This window comes from Numida meleagris, chromosome 1, assembly GCF_002078875.1.
Source record: "Numida meleagris isolate 19003 breed g44 Domestic line chromosome 1, NumMel1.0, whole genome shotgun sequence".
In the NCBI taxonomy this organism is placed as follows: domain Eukaryota; kingdom Metazoa; phylum Chordata; class Aves; order Galliformes; family Numididae; genus Numida; species Numida meleagris.
Genome location: NC_034409.1, coordinates 62354214 through 62370102, shown reverse-complemented (window position 1 = coordinate 62370102; position 15889 = coordinate 62354214). Strand labels below are relative to the sequence as shown.

The following is a 15889-nucleotide window of genomic DNA, read 5'->3' as shown; positions in this document are numbered from 1 at the left end:
GCCTCTGTGGTATAAATGCATGAAAATGGAGGCAGATAAAGCTCTCTAACCAATGCTGCTAGCCACAAAAAACCAAACCAAACCAAAGCAAACCAAAACAAAAAAAAACAACAAAAAAACCCCCAAACACTCAAACCCAACAAAACCACACTTTCTTGACTTTCTTACAGGTACGTTGTGGCACAGTGATACCCCCCTCTGAGGAGTTGGGTCCTTTCTTTCAGGAGCAATCATTTTCCTCACTGCAATCATTCAGTAGTCATTATCATTCAACAATCATTGCCCTGCAGTTAGAAATCAGACTTGTTCACAGCAAAGAGAAATAAAATCAACACTGGTCTTTCTGGAAAGACTGAAGAGTGAATGTGATGGCTAGCTGTAACTGAACAGATCATTTATCACAAAACAGATTCTGTGAGAATTTTGCTGTCAGATCCCATTAGGAGGAAGCTGTAAATACTCAAAGACTTTGCCAGGTCTGGAAAAAGTAGGTCTTAGTGAGAATGAACAAATAGCTTGTGAAGGCAATAAACCAAATCATCAGCATGAAACTGTGTTAAGAAAAGAACAAAAGGATGGGCTTTGCTATCTAAGACAGTCTGTCTTCTGAAGTAGGACCGACATCCCAGCTTGGGGGAGAACAATTCAAAAGAACATAACTGACATCTTTCAGAGTGAAGAAACACTTTCTGTGTGAGAAGATGAGACAGTGGCAGGTAATGAGGGAATCCGGAATACAGGGCTGGATTTGGAACAGTTTCTCTTGTCTCTGTATGCACTATGGGAAAAGGCTCTGACACGGTTGCTGCATGGATGTTGCATACTCAATGGAAGAAAGACACAGTCTTCCAGAAGCAGGCTGTTGGTATGGCTGGTAGGGTTTTTAACGGTTTCTTTTTTTCTTTTTTAAGTTGCCTCCATTTTTTGAAAAAGCTTGATTTTATATGGATTAGAACATTTAGTAACACAATGCTTGCTTTCATGTAGTCAGTCCATCAATCACAATTTTTTAAAAGAAGATGTTTAATTTACTCATGGGGAAGAAGTAGTACAGAAAACTAAAGTCTCTAAGTGCTACAAAAGCCAGGTGGACAGAGGAGAGAAATCAACTCAGATTTCATTGCAGTGACCATCTGGCAGTGGAGGTGCCATCTCCTGGCACAACGAACAGTTCTTACCAGGGGCTGTATCACAGTTTGTTAGCTGGTATCATTCTTATGCAAAAAGAAGATCTGCATCTGTGAGAACTTTTGACCCTTTAAAATATCCTCACATAAAGGGATAGGGGGTTGGGTTTTTCTTGTGAGAGTGAGAACAAGCCACTTTTCCCTTGAGTTGTTCCCTTCACATGCTGCTGCCGACGCTGTCTCTGCTGTTGTGAATGAGACCCCAAGTGCACCATCCCACTGGGCTTTTAACACTGTGTGAATAATTTTCTGTATTAAATAATTAACCGTAATAGCTAATACAGTACTTCCCACACTGTTGCACTGTGCAGTCATATCATTATTTTTGATCATTTATAATGACATTAAAACCCTCAAGTGCCAGACTGAAAATAAATCTGTCACAATGTTGTGGTAATACGCAAATTCTCTGGGTAGGTTTGCTGTGAAGGAAACGGTCCTCTCTCATTGAACATCTTATGCAGTTTCTTTGACAGTTTTTTTCTGAATTCTCCACTGATCCTTCAGAAAGCTGCAGGATTCACGTTGCTTTGGCTGATTAGAAATTTCACGCATGCTATGCAGTAATATTTAGAGGAGCTATTTGTGTGCAAGGAACTGGTGGCTTCTTCCTCCAAGAAGGAGAACATCCTGCAGTTAAACAATGAACGTAACGTGGGAAGCACAGATCAAATTGCATTTCTGTCCCTCACTGGTTGCTTCTACTGACATAAAAGGACAGGTTTTCCCATAAAGAAGAAAGTTCGTTCTGTCCACGTATGTCATTCTTGGCCTCTTCTTTGGGGACAGCAATAAAGAAGCCAGCTGGGATCAATACTGCTAGTGCCCTGCTGTGACATAGATTTTCAAGGAGGAAATTGGAAAGAGACCAGTATACTTCATGCAGGATGTCAACCAAAGTTCAGAAGGAAGACTTTCATGCTTTCTGATCCAGAGGTATGAAAGACTGCAACAAGATGTATGAGCTAGGCTTTACTGCAGCCTTCCACTTCTCGCCATCAGTCTGGTTTCTTTGGTTATGTTCACCTACCAAATGTTTTCACACTGTATGACTTGTTCAGGTGGAGTCACACCTGTGCCATCTCAGAATACAAGCATATTCACGATAGGAAAACCTTATTCTGGCATGACCTTCCTTTCTTTTGAAGTGCTGGGAATGGACTGACTTCCTCTTGCACATACTCAGGAGCTGGTGAGGAACTCAGTAAAATATAGAAGTATCAAAGAGGATCCACTGTACTTTTACATGATGGAAAAGGTAGTTTTTTTCTTGCTGACTCCTCACTTGTGGAAACTGTTACTAAAATGACCTAAACCCCAAGTGTTCTCCTACAGTTTTTCTTTCTGTACTAAACTAGAGGATTTGTTTTTTAAAGTTCTACAGCTACATCAGGTATACTGTTCAACTTACTAGGTCAGCACAGTAAAACACCAGGATGCAGTTCCTCTTTCTTTTAATGTCACTTTTATATCACATGTCTGCAGCACAGACTCCTGAATACTTTCACTCCAAGGCCTGGAATGAGAACAGCCATGTTTTGGCCCTGGGCTGCTGGGATGCCCTTCCAAATTCTGCAACTAAGTCTGAAAGCCAAGCTTCTGTGAGATCACAGTGTCACAGACTGCTGCAAAAGGCCTGGTTACTTTCATAGCCTCTCTTTTCCCTTCTTTCCTTTGGACAAATAGACAGATGGAAATTCTCTCAATTCAAGCAAACAGAATCAAGAAACAGGTCTACCTGATGACTCACTGTTCTAACCCACCATGTGAAAATAGGGTTGGGATGACCTTATCTTCTAGGTCCACAATAATTACAGAATCATAGAATAATAGAATGGTTTAGGTTGGAAGGGACCTTTAAGATCATCTAGTTCCACCCCCCCTGCTATAGGCAGGGACACATCCCTCTAGACCAGGTTGTTCAGAACCTCATCTAGCCTGGCCTTGAATGCTTCCAGGGAGGGGGCATCCACAACCTCAATGGGCAACCTGTTCCAGTGTCTCACCACCCTCACAGTAAAGAATTTCTTCCTAATACCTAGTCTAAAAATATTGTATTTTATTATATTATATATATTAGATTATATTATGAAATTATTATTGCTAATATTTCTTCACTTTACATCAAAGTCACCTAAACATGCTGCTTTAACACAGAATACTTTCAGTATCTGCTTTTGCAGAAAGGGCTTAGAAAAGATCCTCTTCCTCCCAGACCTGCAGACATGAAAGGCTTCACGTGACATATATACTATGCAAAATGCATGAAAATCCTGGCAGACAAGTAATCACAGTGAAGAGAATGCAGAGGTGTAATGAGGGATTGAGATTTTCCCCTTTTCTAGTGTATTTCTAAAACCCTTGGGCCTGAATCAGCAGTTTCATGAGAGCCTCAGACTGAATGCATACACTCAGAGCAGTGTCTGGCCACACACTTCAGAAATGTGAGGGATTTTTAGTCATATGGCTGCAGGGCTTGTTGAAGCAGCTGGCAGCAATTTCAGCTAGGCTACTGGTGATCCAAAAGATGCAGTGGAATATTCAATATCTTCAGATTTCACCCAGATGGAAGATGGGGTGAAAAAGGAAAGCATTTCTGGGGAAACATGCTGATGTTAACTTTTTGCAACAGGGCTGAGATTATTCCAGAGAGGTGGGGGAATGCATTGCACCTAATTTTTACTGCAAGCTGTTTTGATAAAGCAGTGCACAGGAGGGCTCTTGTGGCTGAGATACTGATGTGTTTGAACATGGAGACCTGGGATGTCTGCCAGGGAACTTCAATAAAATGTTGAAGCACTAAAAGATGTTCATTAGCTTAAAAGCCATGGATTTTAATTCCCTTTTTCATATTTTAGAAACCTCTTCCCATGTCCACTTTTCCTTTCAGCCCTGTTTCTATTCTTTTCCTTGCATCCATTTTGTCCAATCATTTATTTCTCCTCTTTTTAATACTTTCCTCTCTCTGGATCTTGGGTTTGTGTTCTTTCCTCCTTAAGGAATATTCTGTCCTTTCTCACTCTCCATAATCTATGTACAGCTTTTCCTCACATCAAAGTTTGGTTCTCTTGTTTCCCTCCCAAATGTAATTCTTCCTATATATATTGTTCTTTTACTTCCTTCAGTTCATGTACACTGTTACCTGACTAGTCCTAGTTCTCTCCATGCTACTTCTTACGCAGCACAATCGTCAGAGATCACTCGTTTTGTTGAATGAAGTATATTTTTTTTCCCCAGCCACAGATCCTGAAACAAATTCACTTTACCTTTCCTTCCTTTGCCTTTTAATACACTCGTTCCCACCAAGTGCAGGGTCAGCAAACGTTCCATGTCTAGATGCTGCCCCCACCCAAAATAGAAAGCATAGCACTGCAGCTGAGGAGATGAAACTATTAGAAACCAATTATTTAGGTTAAGAAGCTGCCAAAGGCAGGAGAGAAAATCTACAAAGAGCTTTTCCATTGTGTAGCCCAGTTCCTTGAGAAGCAGGCAGCTGACTGCACCATGGGCTCTGCAGGGCACTGCCTCTTCAGCTGTGGACAGCCCAACAGAAATCAGGGCTTCTTTGTTCTACCTACACATTTACACAACCTATGCTACAAATTTATTCCACTATACTTCATTCTAGACCATGGGATTTTTAACCAAATATGACTCCTCTGTCTGTTGGATGGACCTGCAGTGTTTTCAGCTGCAGGCAAAAGACCACTCTGTTGTAACCAGGTTTCCTGACTTTTTTGTATTGATGCAGAACATCTTTGCTTTCTCCAGCTAAGCTGGAGAAATAAAATACTGTGATGAACGATGCCAGGGTAGCATTCTAAGCTACTGAGGTATTTCTAAACGTACTAGAATAAAGAACTACAAAAAGCACTAGATTTCCAAAATTAACCGATCTTGTCTCAGTGGTGCAGGCAACAGATTGGATATAAATTTCAGTATTTTTGAAAATGCTGAAGCCTCTTTCCTGACCAAGAAATGACTGATTATTATCATGGCGAGAAAGAAGAATGCAAGTAGTATGAAGCAGTCAGTGTGACTTTAGGAGAGGCTGCCCAGAGATCTGTTTATAGGCATAAGTGTACCAGAAATGTAGTTGTAAAAAGGGAACAAAACCAGATGAGTCATTTTGCAGGTTTGAGAAGAGATATCACTGCATCAAATGCAGGATAAATGCTGAGTGATAGTGCTTAAGGGGGAATAAAGAGGGTAAATACATCAGGGGAGAAAGAAACACTAAGAACAGGTAGATCCATCAGTAAACACAACCTAAGAAATAACTATGGGTGATACTGGTGACATCCACTACCCAGAGGGTCACAGCCCTTCTTGGGATCACGTGGGATTATATGCCTGGTACTGTGAAACTTGTTTGAAACAGTGCACAGAAGCCTGAACTCTGCTACATGAAAATGACATTAAAGAATGGCAAGAATTCAGAGCAAAGTAGCAGTGATAAATGAAGGACTGAACCAACTCTCTGAAGCAGGACAGACGGCGTCGTGACAGGCTGCTCTACAAGCACCATCCATAAACACCCAGGGAAGAAAGGTGCTGACAGTGTCTGGCAAAGGGAATGGGCTTGTGATCTGTAGTCCCTCTGACAGTCATAATTCCTCATAGGAAATCTCTAACATTCCCTTTCCACACACACAGACCTAGATTTGACATATGATCACGTGCTTTACTTTATACATGGGATTAGTTCCTCTGACATATCTGCCACACTTTGAGATGACTGAGACAGTGGTAGAAAATTCACTACTCTCCGATTGCTAGTCCTGATCTAGCTAATAAGAGAACACACAAAACATTTCCTGAAATGAATACTAGATGTTGTTCATCAGTAAAAGAACACATTCCAGGGGACTGTAAAGATCTGAAATTCCTGGAGGAGAATCTATCCCCACATTAGCACTTACATTGGCAGATGGTGCATCTTGATATGATTATGAATTTTAAGTCATTTTTGGTCTGTTTGAATGATTAAATCTAGGCAGGTTTTGCAGAGCAGCTCGTCTTCATGGACTGCTCCTTGTGGGGACTTTGCTAAGAAGCGAGGACAGTGGTAACGGTGTACACACAAGAGCGCATGGCTCCTCTCATTCCCTTCAATAGCTTTCTTTGGAAAATGCACGAAGTAGCAGCAGCTTTCTCTGTGCAGGAACTGGAAAACAACTCAACAGATGGTCTGGAGAATTTATAAAATTAGAAAAACAAAGCAGCAAAAGGCCTTGGCTCAACAGCACTACTTCTAGACTGTCTATCTCTTTGAATCAGGTAGCCTTGAAACAGTTTATGAGCTTCAGCCAAGACAAACTCTCCGGTCCATTTGGGAATTTTGCTTCAGAGCAGCACATTAATGCTCTGTAAGGAGATGCAGGGCATGTAGTGGATGTTTTCATTAGCAGCAGCCCTAATCATCCCAAATCTTTCTTGCTCACTGTTAACACACCCTCCTGCCAAGACTGCATCAAGCACAGATGAGCTGTCTTAAATAGTGCTTATATTTATCCTGCAGAAAAAAAAAAAACAACCCTGAGAGAATGGATCCTCTCCTCCAGACAGTGCACCACACAGAAACACATGGGCTCTCAGAGGCCTTGTCCCTGCCCAGGAGACACTACCTGTACTCACAGATAGTTTCTACAGCTAACACAGCCCTCTTCTCCACAGCCTCCCCGGAGACTATGACCAAAACACTGATCCCTTGAGATGGCCAATGAAAAGGACAGTCATACCAGTGAGCTTGCTGACCAGAGCAATCAATCTCAAAAGTAACAGTATGTTTAGTTAGGGTAAATCTCTGTTCTAATACAAGGACTAGTTGCAGGGATGGATTATCCCCATCGATTCTTTGCAGTGAGGCAGATCTGTGCTCCTACTTAGCGTCTGTGCAACTGACTGTGGATTTGCATTTTTTCACCTTTATTACCAAGAGTGAAAATAAGCGGGACATATCTCCTCACAGAATAAGAGTGAAGAATTAACTGTCTACGGTAAAAAAAATCTGTTCAGTCAGAGACTGCTAGCTCTTCCATTATTACACAGGTAATACATGGGTAGCAGTAGAGTGGCAAAAATCTTTACTTCAAATAATACTGTGCCACACCACTGCCTGCAGCAGGAATTCTGCATATTAGGAACTTCAGTCTTCCCTCCAAAGCTGCTCTGCATGGCCACGTCCCCATGGTGACTTCTATAAGAAGCTGGGTGGTAGCAGCTCTGAGCATCCCAGAGACCTCTCCCAGTTCCCTTAGCAATTCTCTCCAGAGAAGCTACAAATACACAGAAGCTTGTTCTAGTTTGCACAGATGGAGAAAGCCGTGATGCTGTATTGCTGCCACAGACCATTCATTCCAAGGTGAGAGCTCTGTGGTAGCTGCTTTGAAGTTACAAATCAGCTGTTGCACTGCTTGCCGTAGTTGAAGGTTAGCTGCAGCATCCACTGCAGGATTAAGCACTGCAAAATTGGAGAAACTAGAACAAAATAGTGAATTTCACCACCTTCAGTTGTGTGCTCAGTTCTGTTCTGCCACTTTCTCCTGGGGATTGCCATTAAGGCGAGGATTGAACACCTTCAGCTACCTAAGTTTCTTGCTTTCTTGCTGTCAGTCTTACTGACAGCAAGCTTACAGCTCCTCCATTTAAGGGTACACTTCAGATAGAAAAGAATGATGTTGGAGAACAAAACCAAAATCAGACAGAGTACCTTAAACACAGGTTGGTTTGTGTTTAATTGCTCTGGAAATGGCATCCAATTCTGCATTTCTGCATTCTGAAGTTGTCGTTTCCTATCTGGGAAACACTAATATCACTTTGCATCTCATTTCTTTGTCTGGAAAACTGTTGGTAGTGAGTAAGAGATGGTGGCTGTGCTGTTCATCCTGGTGACACAGTGATATCCTTTTGGACTTTTTCAGCTGCCATTCCTGGGAATAACCTCCACCTGCAAATGTAGGTTGGTTGCCTTTATATCTTTCATTACAGAAGAATTCAAGTTTGGGCCAAGCAGAGGCTGGAGCTAACAATTTTCTTCATGGTAAAAGATTCCCACATTAGAACATATTCTTGGCAAGTTCAATTCCAAATGTGCAGCCTAAAGATGAACAGACTGTGTTACCCAGTGTTGGTCTACATCGGTCCATATGATCTTCTAGGAGAGGTGGTTTCCTTCTTTGAGGTGCAGGTTCAGTCAACATGAAGCAGAGAATGAAGGCTGCAGGCCAAATCTCTGTACTGGACTAACATTGAAAAGTTACACAGAGCATTCTGATATTTCCAAATTTGAGTCATTGAACTTAACATAATCCAGTGAGAGTGCAATGCTAGAGGCAAGTCATTTTGCTGTACTAGTTGTTTTTATAAGTTGATTCCTATTTTTCTTCCCTGTAAGTTCTGTGGTCCCATTTTTTAAAATATTGTTTATTTTCCTGAAAGTGTTTAATTAATAAGACAGTTTAATTAGATAGATTTGAACTACTTTTGGCATACGGTCCAAACTGGGATTTTAAACAGATTTATTACTTTCTATGGCTGTTCTTTCAAGAGAGGCAGAGCCCAGTCTGAGCTTGGTGCCTGATGCTTAGTCATGAAGACTTTATTAATATTCTACTATTCTGGTCACAAGGAAGCCTTCTTTTATATTTTCACTTTTACTATACTGTAGTAGCTGGGAATTTAGATTGGAAATTACAAAATCATGGAAAACTGGGCTGAGAGAAACCCTGTAAAACTAGTCCATCCCCTTATCCCATGGTAGACTGTACGTTCCTAAAATGCTTCTAAGAAAAGGTTCATTTAACTTAATCTCAAAACTTCAAATGATGGAGATTCCACAATCTCTCTGGGGAATCTGTTAGTGTTTTTCTGTCTGGAGTACAGGTTTGCTCTCGCTGACTTTGCTTTATTCTTTGTTGCGCAGCAAAACTTGAAAAGGAGATTCATCACAAGAAAGTAAGATTCAGGAAGGGGGGGAGAAGGGACTTCCAACATCACCAAATCCAGCTCCTTACTGTTAGGGGCAACCATGTCAGATTAAACCTTTCCTGCATACATTCAGAGCTCAATATTTGAACTAGTTGGACTTCTTCCCAAAATGCTTAAAACAAATTCTGCTTTCTCAGCTTTCTCAAAGTTAAGAACCTCCCGTAAAGCAGAATCATGAAATCAAAAGAGCATTACAAAGCCTGTGAGATACACTTCTGGGTTTATAACATGCAGATAAGAATTTCACAAAGTGCCAAAAGATTTGCTGGCAAAATCTCAAAAGTGAAAGGTAGATCCCTCCTGAGAATTGAAATCCCTTCTGATACAGATGATGATACTTCTAAATTTCCCAACATAGTGTTTGAGATCTCACAAAATATCAGTCCTTCACCAGGTCAGCATGAGTTGATCCTAACCTTCAAGAGAAGTACATCTGAGAAAGGAGAATGATACTGGGTTCAGAAAACAAAACAAAACAAAACAAAACAAAACACATTGAGACTCTTCAGAAAAAAAATTCCTAGAAGAAGGATTCCTGGAAGGAGTGAGGCCACATGGAATTAATGTCAACACAAAAATAACAGGAGAAAGTTAGTAGAATGGGATAGCAATGTTTCTGAGCTGAGGATGAAAAAGATGTTAAGTAAGACCTGGGAGAAGGGCATAACTTCAGTGAACCCCTACGTGTTTAACATGAAGAACATCTTAGTCATAACTGATGCTTCAGATAGCATTTGCCAACCCCAGTGTATTAAGGTATTCTTCAAGATGCAACTCCATGTAACAAGGTATTGTTGAAAATATAAAAAATGGCCTGAGTTGCCTGTCTGTGTTTAGGTATCTGGATTCCTCTCCTTATGGCACGCCACTGAATTTAAACCCTAAAGAAAGCCTCAACTAATTTTAAATTATGAAGGTTGTTCCAACAGTAATGCCTCCTATTTTGTTGGCCCATGACTTCAGAGGTGGATTTTGGTGGCATGACAGTAGAGGTTGAAACTTCTCAGCAATATTCCATTACATTTTCTTGCTGTGTGACAGATGGCAGCAGAGGGGCAATCTGAGAAAGTGGCATCCAACATGGAAGTGCGTATGAAGAAAAACTGTGTAATTAAATGCCTTTATGCAGGAAAATTGCACCCACTGACATTCACCAATGCTTGCTGAATGTTTATGGAGACCAAACAGTGGATTTTGGCACAGTGAGGTGGGGGGTGGTTCATTTCAGCACTGGTGACAGTGTCAGTGGGTCACCTCTGCTGGCGCAGATTTTTAGGAGTGCGGCATGCAGGCTCTTGTCCATCACTGGTGGAAATGCATAGCTAATAACGGTGACTGTGTTGAAAAACAGCATTTTGTAGCTGAGAATTTTCTCTATCAAATAGCGTTATTGTGCTCTTTATATCTGTGGTAGTTTCCATGAAAATAAAGATGAGGCATTACTTTCAGAGCAATCTACATATGTGAGGTCAGAAACGTCCTTGTCCCACAGCAGCTGTGCCAGCTTAGTTGGAAGAGTTTGTATCTTACTCCATGATACAGCTACACTAGCAGAATGTCATGGCCCAAAGGATAGGACAACACCTTCAGGCAGCACCTGCTGGCATGCTAAATAATATCAATGAAGTCTTAAATTCCAAACTAAATTAAGCCAAACTAGCACTGAAACACAGTCTTCCCAGAAGAAACATTTTTTTCCAAGGTTCATAACTCAAAATGAGTCATACTTGATTAACTTTACTTGGGCCAGGAGACTAATCATGGGATGCTATTTCTATTTCATTTTAGCAAAGTCACAGCAAGAATCAGAATGACGTTCAGCAGGTAATATGTTATAGCCCTAACATAGTATCACCACTACACCATAATGAAAACAGAACTAGGAATCTTCTCTATTTGCAGATGTTGTTGTTTTTCCTTATTTTTTTTTTTTTAATATATTTAGCATGTCTACTCTCCAGTGAAAAAGTTATTAAATACACGTGAGACTCCAATCCAGAGAGCAACTGTCCAGCTCAGCTCTTGGTGGGGTAACAGATCAGAGAGTTTCACCTCCTCCTTCTCCTCACAGCTGCCCCGCACACATGCACACACACACAGAGGCCAGGATACTCTACACCTATAGCACCTACCTTGGGTTTGAAGGCAATTAACTTCAGGACCATCTCGACAGTGAAGAGGCCAGTGAAGAGCATGTTGAGGATGTTCATGGCTTCCTTGAACATGCAGCTCTGACCGTAGTGCTGAAAAACATCAACCCGGCGGCAGTGAGGAATGGACATACCAGTTAGTCATATACATACATGGCAACTGCTAATCTCCCTTCACATCAGAGTTCTCTAAAGGAAACCCCAGTATGCTCCATTTTTAAAAAAATTATAATTCCTGTCTCCCTTCAAACATAAGTATTTCCATACCTCTAGCCATTTTTTGCCACCTGATTCTCAATCTCATGTCTTTTAAAAAAAGTCATACTTGTTCCAATTGAGGGCTCATTATAAATTTGCATAATGGTGCAAGGCACTTTGCAATTGTATTTATCTCAACTTTCTCTAAGACTTGGATCACTTTTTTTGTTTCATTGCTGTCACATTGTGAATGGGAGTTTCACTGCACTGTTCATAATGATACCAAGCCGTTCCCCAAGTAATTGCACTTAATTCAGGATTCTACAAAGTACAGGAGCAGCTCAAATCCTATCTTTCCAATATGCATTATCTTGTATTTGTCAATTTTGAATTAAATTTGCAATCGTGCTGTCTATTCACTTAACTTTATTAAGATCTTATGAAGTTACTCTCTGTCATCTATTGATTAATTCACATACTGTCTTCTGCAGATTTTGTCACCTCACTTTTCATATCCCTATTTCCAGATCTTTACACTTGGGACTGATTGCTTTGCTCAAAGGTTGTTTTTCAGTGCATGCTATAAGACTCTGTTTGTTGTTGTTTAGTTTTGATAATTTTAACTACCTAGGCTGAATTTTCATATTCTTCATCAGCTCAGGGTGATGTTTTTTAAAGGAGCTTCAGTTAAAACAATTCAGCTGCTGTTGAAGGACAGGCCAGGGAAGAAGTACATTGTTGAGGCATTTTCAAAGTTTATTGTGACATTTCCCTTGTGAGATTATCTTCAGGACTTAAAAACTTGGAATTTTACTGGAATGTGGCTTTTGTGTCAGTTGTTCCTTACGAAGTTTGACCAAATCTGGCCATAAGTTTTTGAAAAACTGTGCTTTCCTTAGGATGGGTATAGGCTTCCTAGAATCTCCAGAGATGCTGTCCTGTCTGTGCGCTCACAAACATCTCTACTTATAGCTCCATCTGCCCTTTGTGTGCACCAATGTCACTGCAGCTGAGCATGCTCCAGAACTTCAGAATGAGCATAATAGACCTCTGTTGCTTCATGACACAGCAAGGCAGTAGATCCTACAGATGAGAGCAGAGTGGGACTGACTCAAAATGAAAAGGGAGGCAATGGAGATCTTAAGCAAATTGTTGAAGGAATGAGCCAGAAAAGGGCAAATTTCAGGAAATACACAGATTGTGTCTATTAAGGCTCATTCCCTGACTGAAATGAACATGGAATTTTTTTTGTTAACTGACCACTTAGTAAAAGTTATGTCTTCTTCCTCTTCCTTGCTCTTCCACCTACACATACCAAAGTATTACTTTTATTTGCTATTCTTGGAGATCTAGTTTTGGATGTTTCTTTGGAGGATTAACTCTAGTTTTTGAAAACCCTCATGCATTAAGGAAAATGTATGCTCTGTGTAGTGGCTAGTAAGGCAATCAGTAGCACTGCTAGTGAAGAAAGTTAGCAATCATCTATCAATAAATGCTTTAGGTGGAATTGATCCTGATTTGTGGTGATGGAGAAGAAAATAGAGCCTCTTGAGCTTCTTTCTAGACAAATTTCTGTGATTCTTAAAACAGAACAAAGGAGATACCAGGGATCTCCTACACTCTATTCCCACTTTCAGAGAATCATAGAATCATTAAGGTTGGAAAAGACCACTAAGATAACCTATTGCAACCATAAACCCATCCTCACCATGCCCACTAACTATGTCTCTCAGTGCTACATCCACACAGTTCTTGAACATCTCCAGGGATGGTGACTCCACCACCTCCCTGGACAGACTGTTCCAATGCCTCACCACTCTTTCTGAGAAGAAATGTTTCCTAATATCCAACCTGAACATGCCCTGGTGCAAATTGAGGCCATTCCCTCTCGTCCTGCTGCTGTTACCTGGGAGAAGAGGCTGATACCCACCTCACCACAACCTCCTTTCAGGCAGTTGTAGAGGGCAACCTCTTCTCCAGACTGAACAATCCCAGTTCTCTCAGCCACTCTCTGTAAGTCTTGTGCTCCAGGCCCTTCACAGCTTTGTTGCCTTTCTCTGGATATGCTCTAGGGCCTCAATGTCCTTCTTGTAGCAAAGGGCCCAAAACTGGACTTGAGGTGCACCCCCACCATTGCCAACTGTAGAAAGATGACAACCTTCCTGCTCTTGGTGGCTGCACTATTTATGATACAGCCCAGGATACTGTTGGCCTTCTTGGCCACCTGGGCACACTGCTGGATCACATTCATCCAGCTGTCAGCTAACACCCCCAGATCCTTTTCTACTGCACAGTGTTCCAACCACTCTGCCCCAAGCCTGAAGTATTGCATGAGGTTGTTCTGACTGAAGTGCAGTACCTGGCATTTGGTCTTGTTAAAGCTAATACAATCGGCCTTAGCCCATTGATCCAGCCTATCCAGATCCCTCTGAAGTACTTTTCCACCCTCAAGTAGATCCAACACTTCCTGCCAACTTGGTGTCATCTTCAAATGTACTGAGGATGCACTCAATCTCCTCATCCAGATAATCAATAAAGATATTAAAGAGGATCTGCCACCAATACTGACCCCTGGGGAACACCACTCATGACCGGTCACCAGTTGGATTTAACTCCATTCACTAACACTCTCTGGGCCTGGACCTCCAGTCAGTTTTTTACCCAGCAAAGAGTGTACCTGTCCAAGCCACGGGCTGCCAGCTTCTCCAGGAGAGTGCTGTGGGAGACAGTGTCAAAGGCTTTACTAAAGTCTAGGTTGACTACATTCATAGCCTTTCCCTCATCCACTATGCAGGTTACCTAGTCATAGAAGGAGATCAGGTGTCAAGCAGAACCTGCCTGTCATGAACCCATGCTGGCTGGGCCTGATTCCCTGGTTGTCCCACACATGCTGTGTGACTGAACTCAGAATGATCTGCTCCATAAACTTCCTCAATGAGGCCAGGCTGCAAAGCTTGTAGTTCCTCACATTCTCCTTCTGACCCTTCTTGTAGATGAGTGTCACATTGGCTAGTCTCCATCCAATTGTCTGGGACCCCCCTGGTTGACAAGGACTGCTGATAGATGATGGAAAGTGGCTTGGTAATCACATCTGCCAGTTCCCTCAGTACCCTGATGTGGATCCCATCTGGCCATGTGAATTTGTGACAATCCAGGTGGAGCAGCAGATTGCTAACAGTTTCCTCCTGAATTATAGGGGATTTATTCTGCTCCCCATCCCCGTCTTCCAACTCATGGGGCAGAGAACCCTGTTCTGACTATTAAAGACAGAAGGAAAGAAGGCACTGAATACCTCATCCTTTTCCTCATCCTTGGTGGCAGTGTTCCCGGCCACATCCAGTACAGGATGGAGATTTTCCTTGGCCCTCCTTTTGTTGTTAATGTATTTGAAAAACACTTTTTGTTATTGTTTACAGTGGTGGCCAGACTAATTTCTAGCTGGGCATGTGCCTTTCTAATTTTCTCTCTGCATATTCTAGCAACATCCTTGTACACTTCTTGAGTTGCCTGCCCCTTCTTCCAACGGCAGTAAACTCTTTTTTTTTGCAGTGGAAGCTCCCTGTTCTGGCAAGCTGGTCTTCCTGGAGCCCTTTGCCCTTCAGGGCTGTCTCCCAAGGGACTCTTCAAACCGATGTCCTAAACAGCTCAAAGTCTGCCATCCAGAAGTCCAAGGCAGCAGTTTTGCTGACCCCCATCCTGACTTAACCAAGAATAGAAAACTCTATCACTTTGTGGTTACTATGCACAAAATGGTTTCCGACAACTACATCTCCTAATAATCCTTCTCTGTAAACAGCAGGTCTAGACAGATGCCTTCCCTGGTAGGCTCTCTTACCAGCTGCATCAAGAAGTTATCTTCCTCACACACCAGGAGCCTCCTAGACTGTTTCCTCTCTGCTGTATTGTATTTCCAGGAAATGCCTGATTAAGTTGAAGTCCCTCATGAGAACAAGGGCTACCGATTACATTAATTCTGTCAGTTGCTTGTAGAATGCTTCATTGTGATTGGGTGGTCTATAATAGACTCCCACTAGGATATCAGCCTTGTTGGCCTTCCCCTGATCCTTACACATGCAGGCTCAACCTTACAATTACTAGCATTGAGCTCTACAACATCAAAACACTCCCTGACATATAGATCCTTGATTGCTTTGTTTACCAACCTATTTGCTCCCTACGTTTTAACACAGAAAAGGCCAAAAATGAAAATTCAGATTTCAGGTGAGTGACAGCTCAAGGTTTATTCTTGCACTTCATAGAATACAAGTCAGAACTGAGAAGTCACTTGTATTGTACAATTCCTTTTATCATGTTCCTCTCCCTCTCTCCCTCAACTCAAGATGTTAAAGCAAAAGTAGGTCTCAA

General features: G+C 41.7%; 1 protein-coding gene across 18 annotated transcripts in view; it reads right to left on the bottom strand.

Moving 5' to 3' along the window:
* The window catches only part of CACNA1C (calcium voltage-gated channel subunit alpha1 C), a 429930-nt gene that overhangs the window by 59466 nt on the left and 354575 nt on the right, over nt 1–15889 (bottom strand). For all 18 annotated transcript variants that reach the window (XM_021389984.1, XM_021389880.1, XM_021389936.1 and 15 more), the window contains one exon: nt 11309–11419. In XM_021389984.1, the coding sequence (XP_021245659.1) occupies nt 11309–11419 (111 nt within the window). The remainder of the gene's footprint in view (nt 1–11308; nt 11420–15889) is intronic.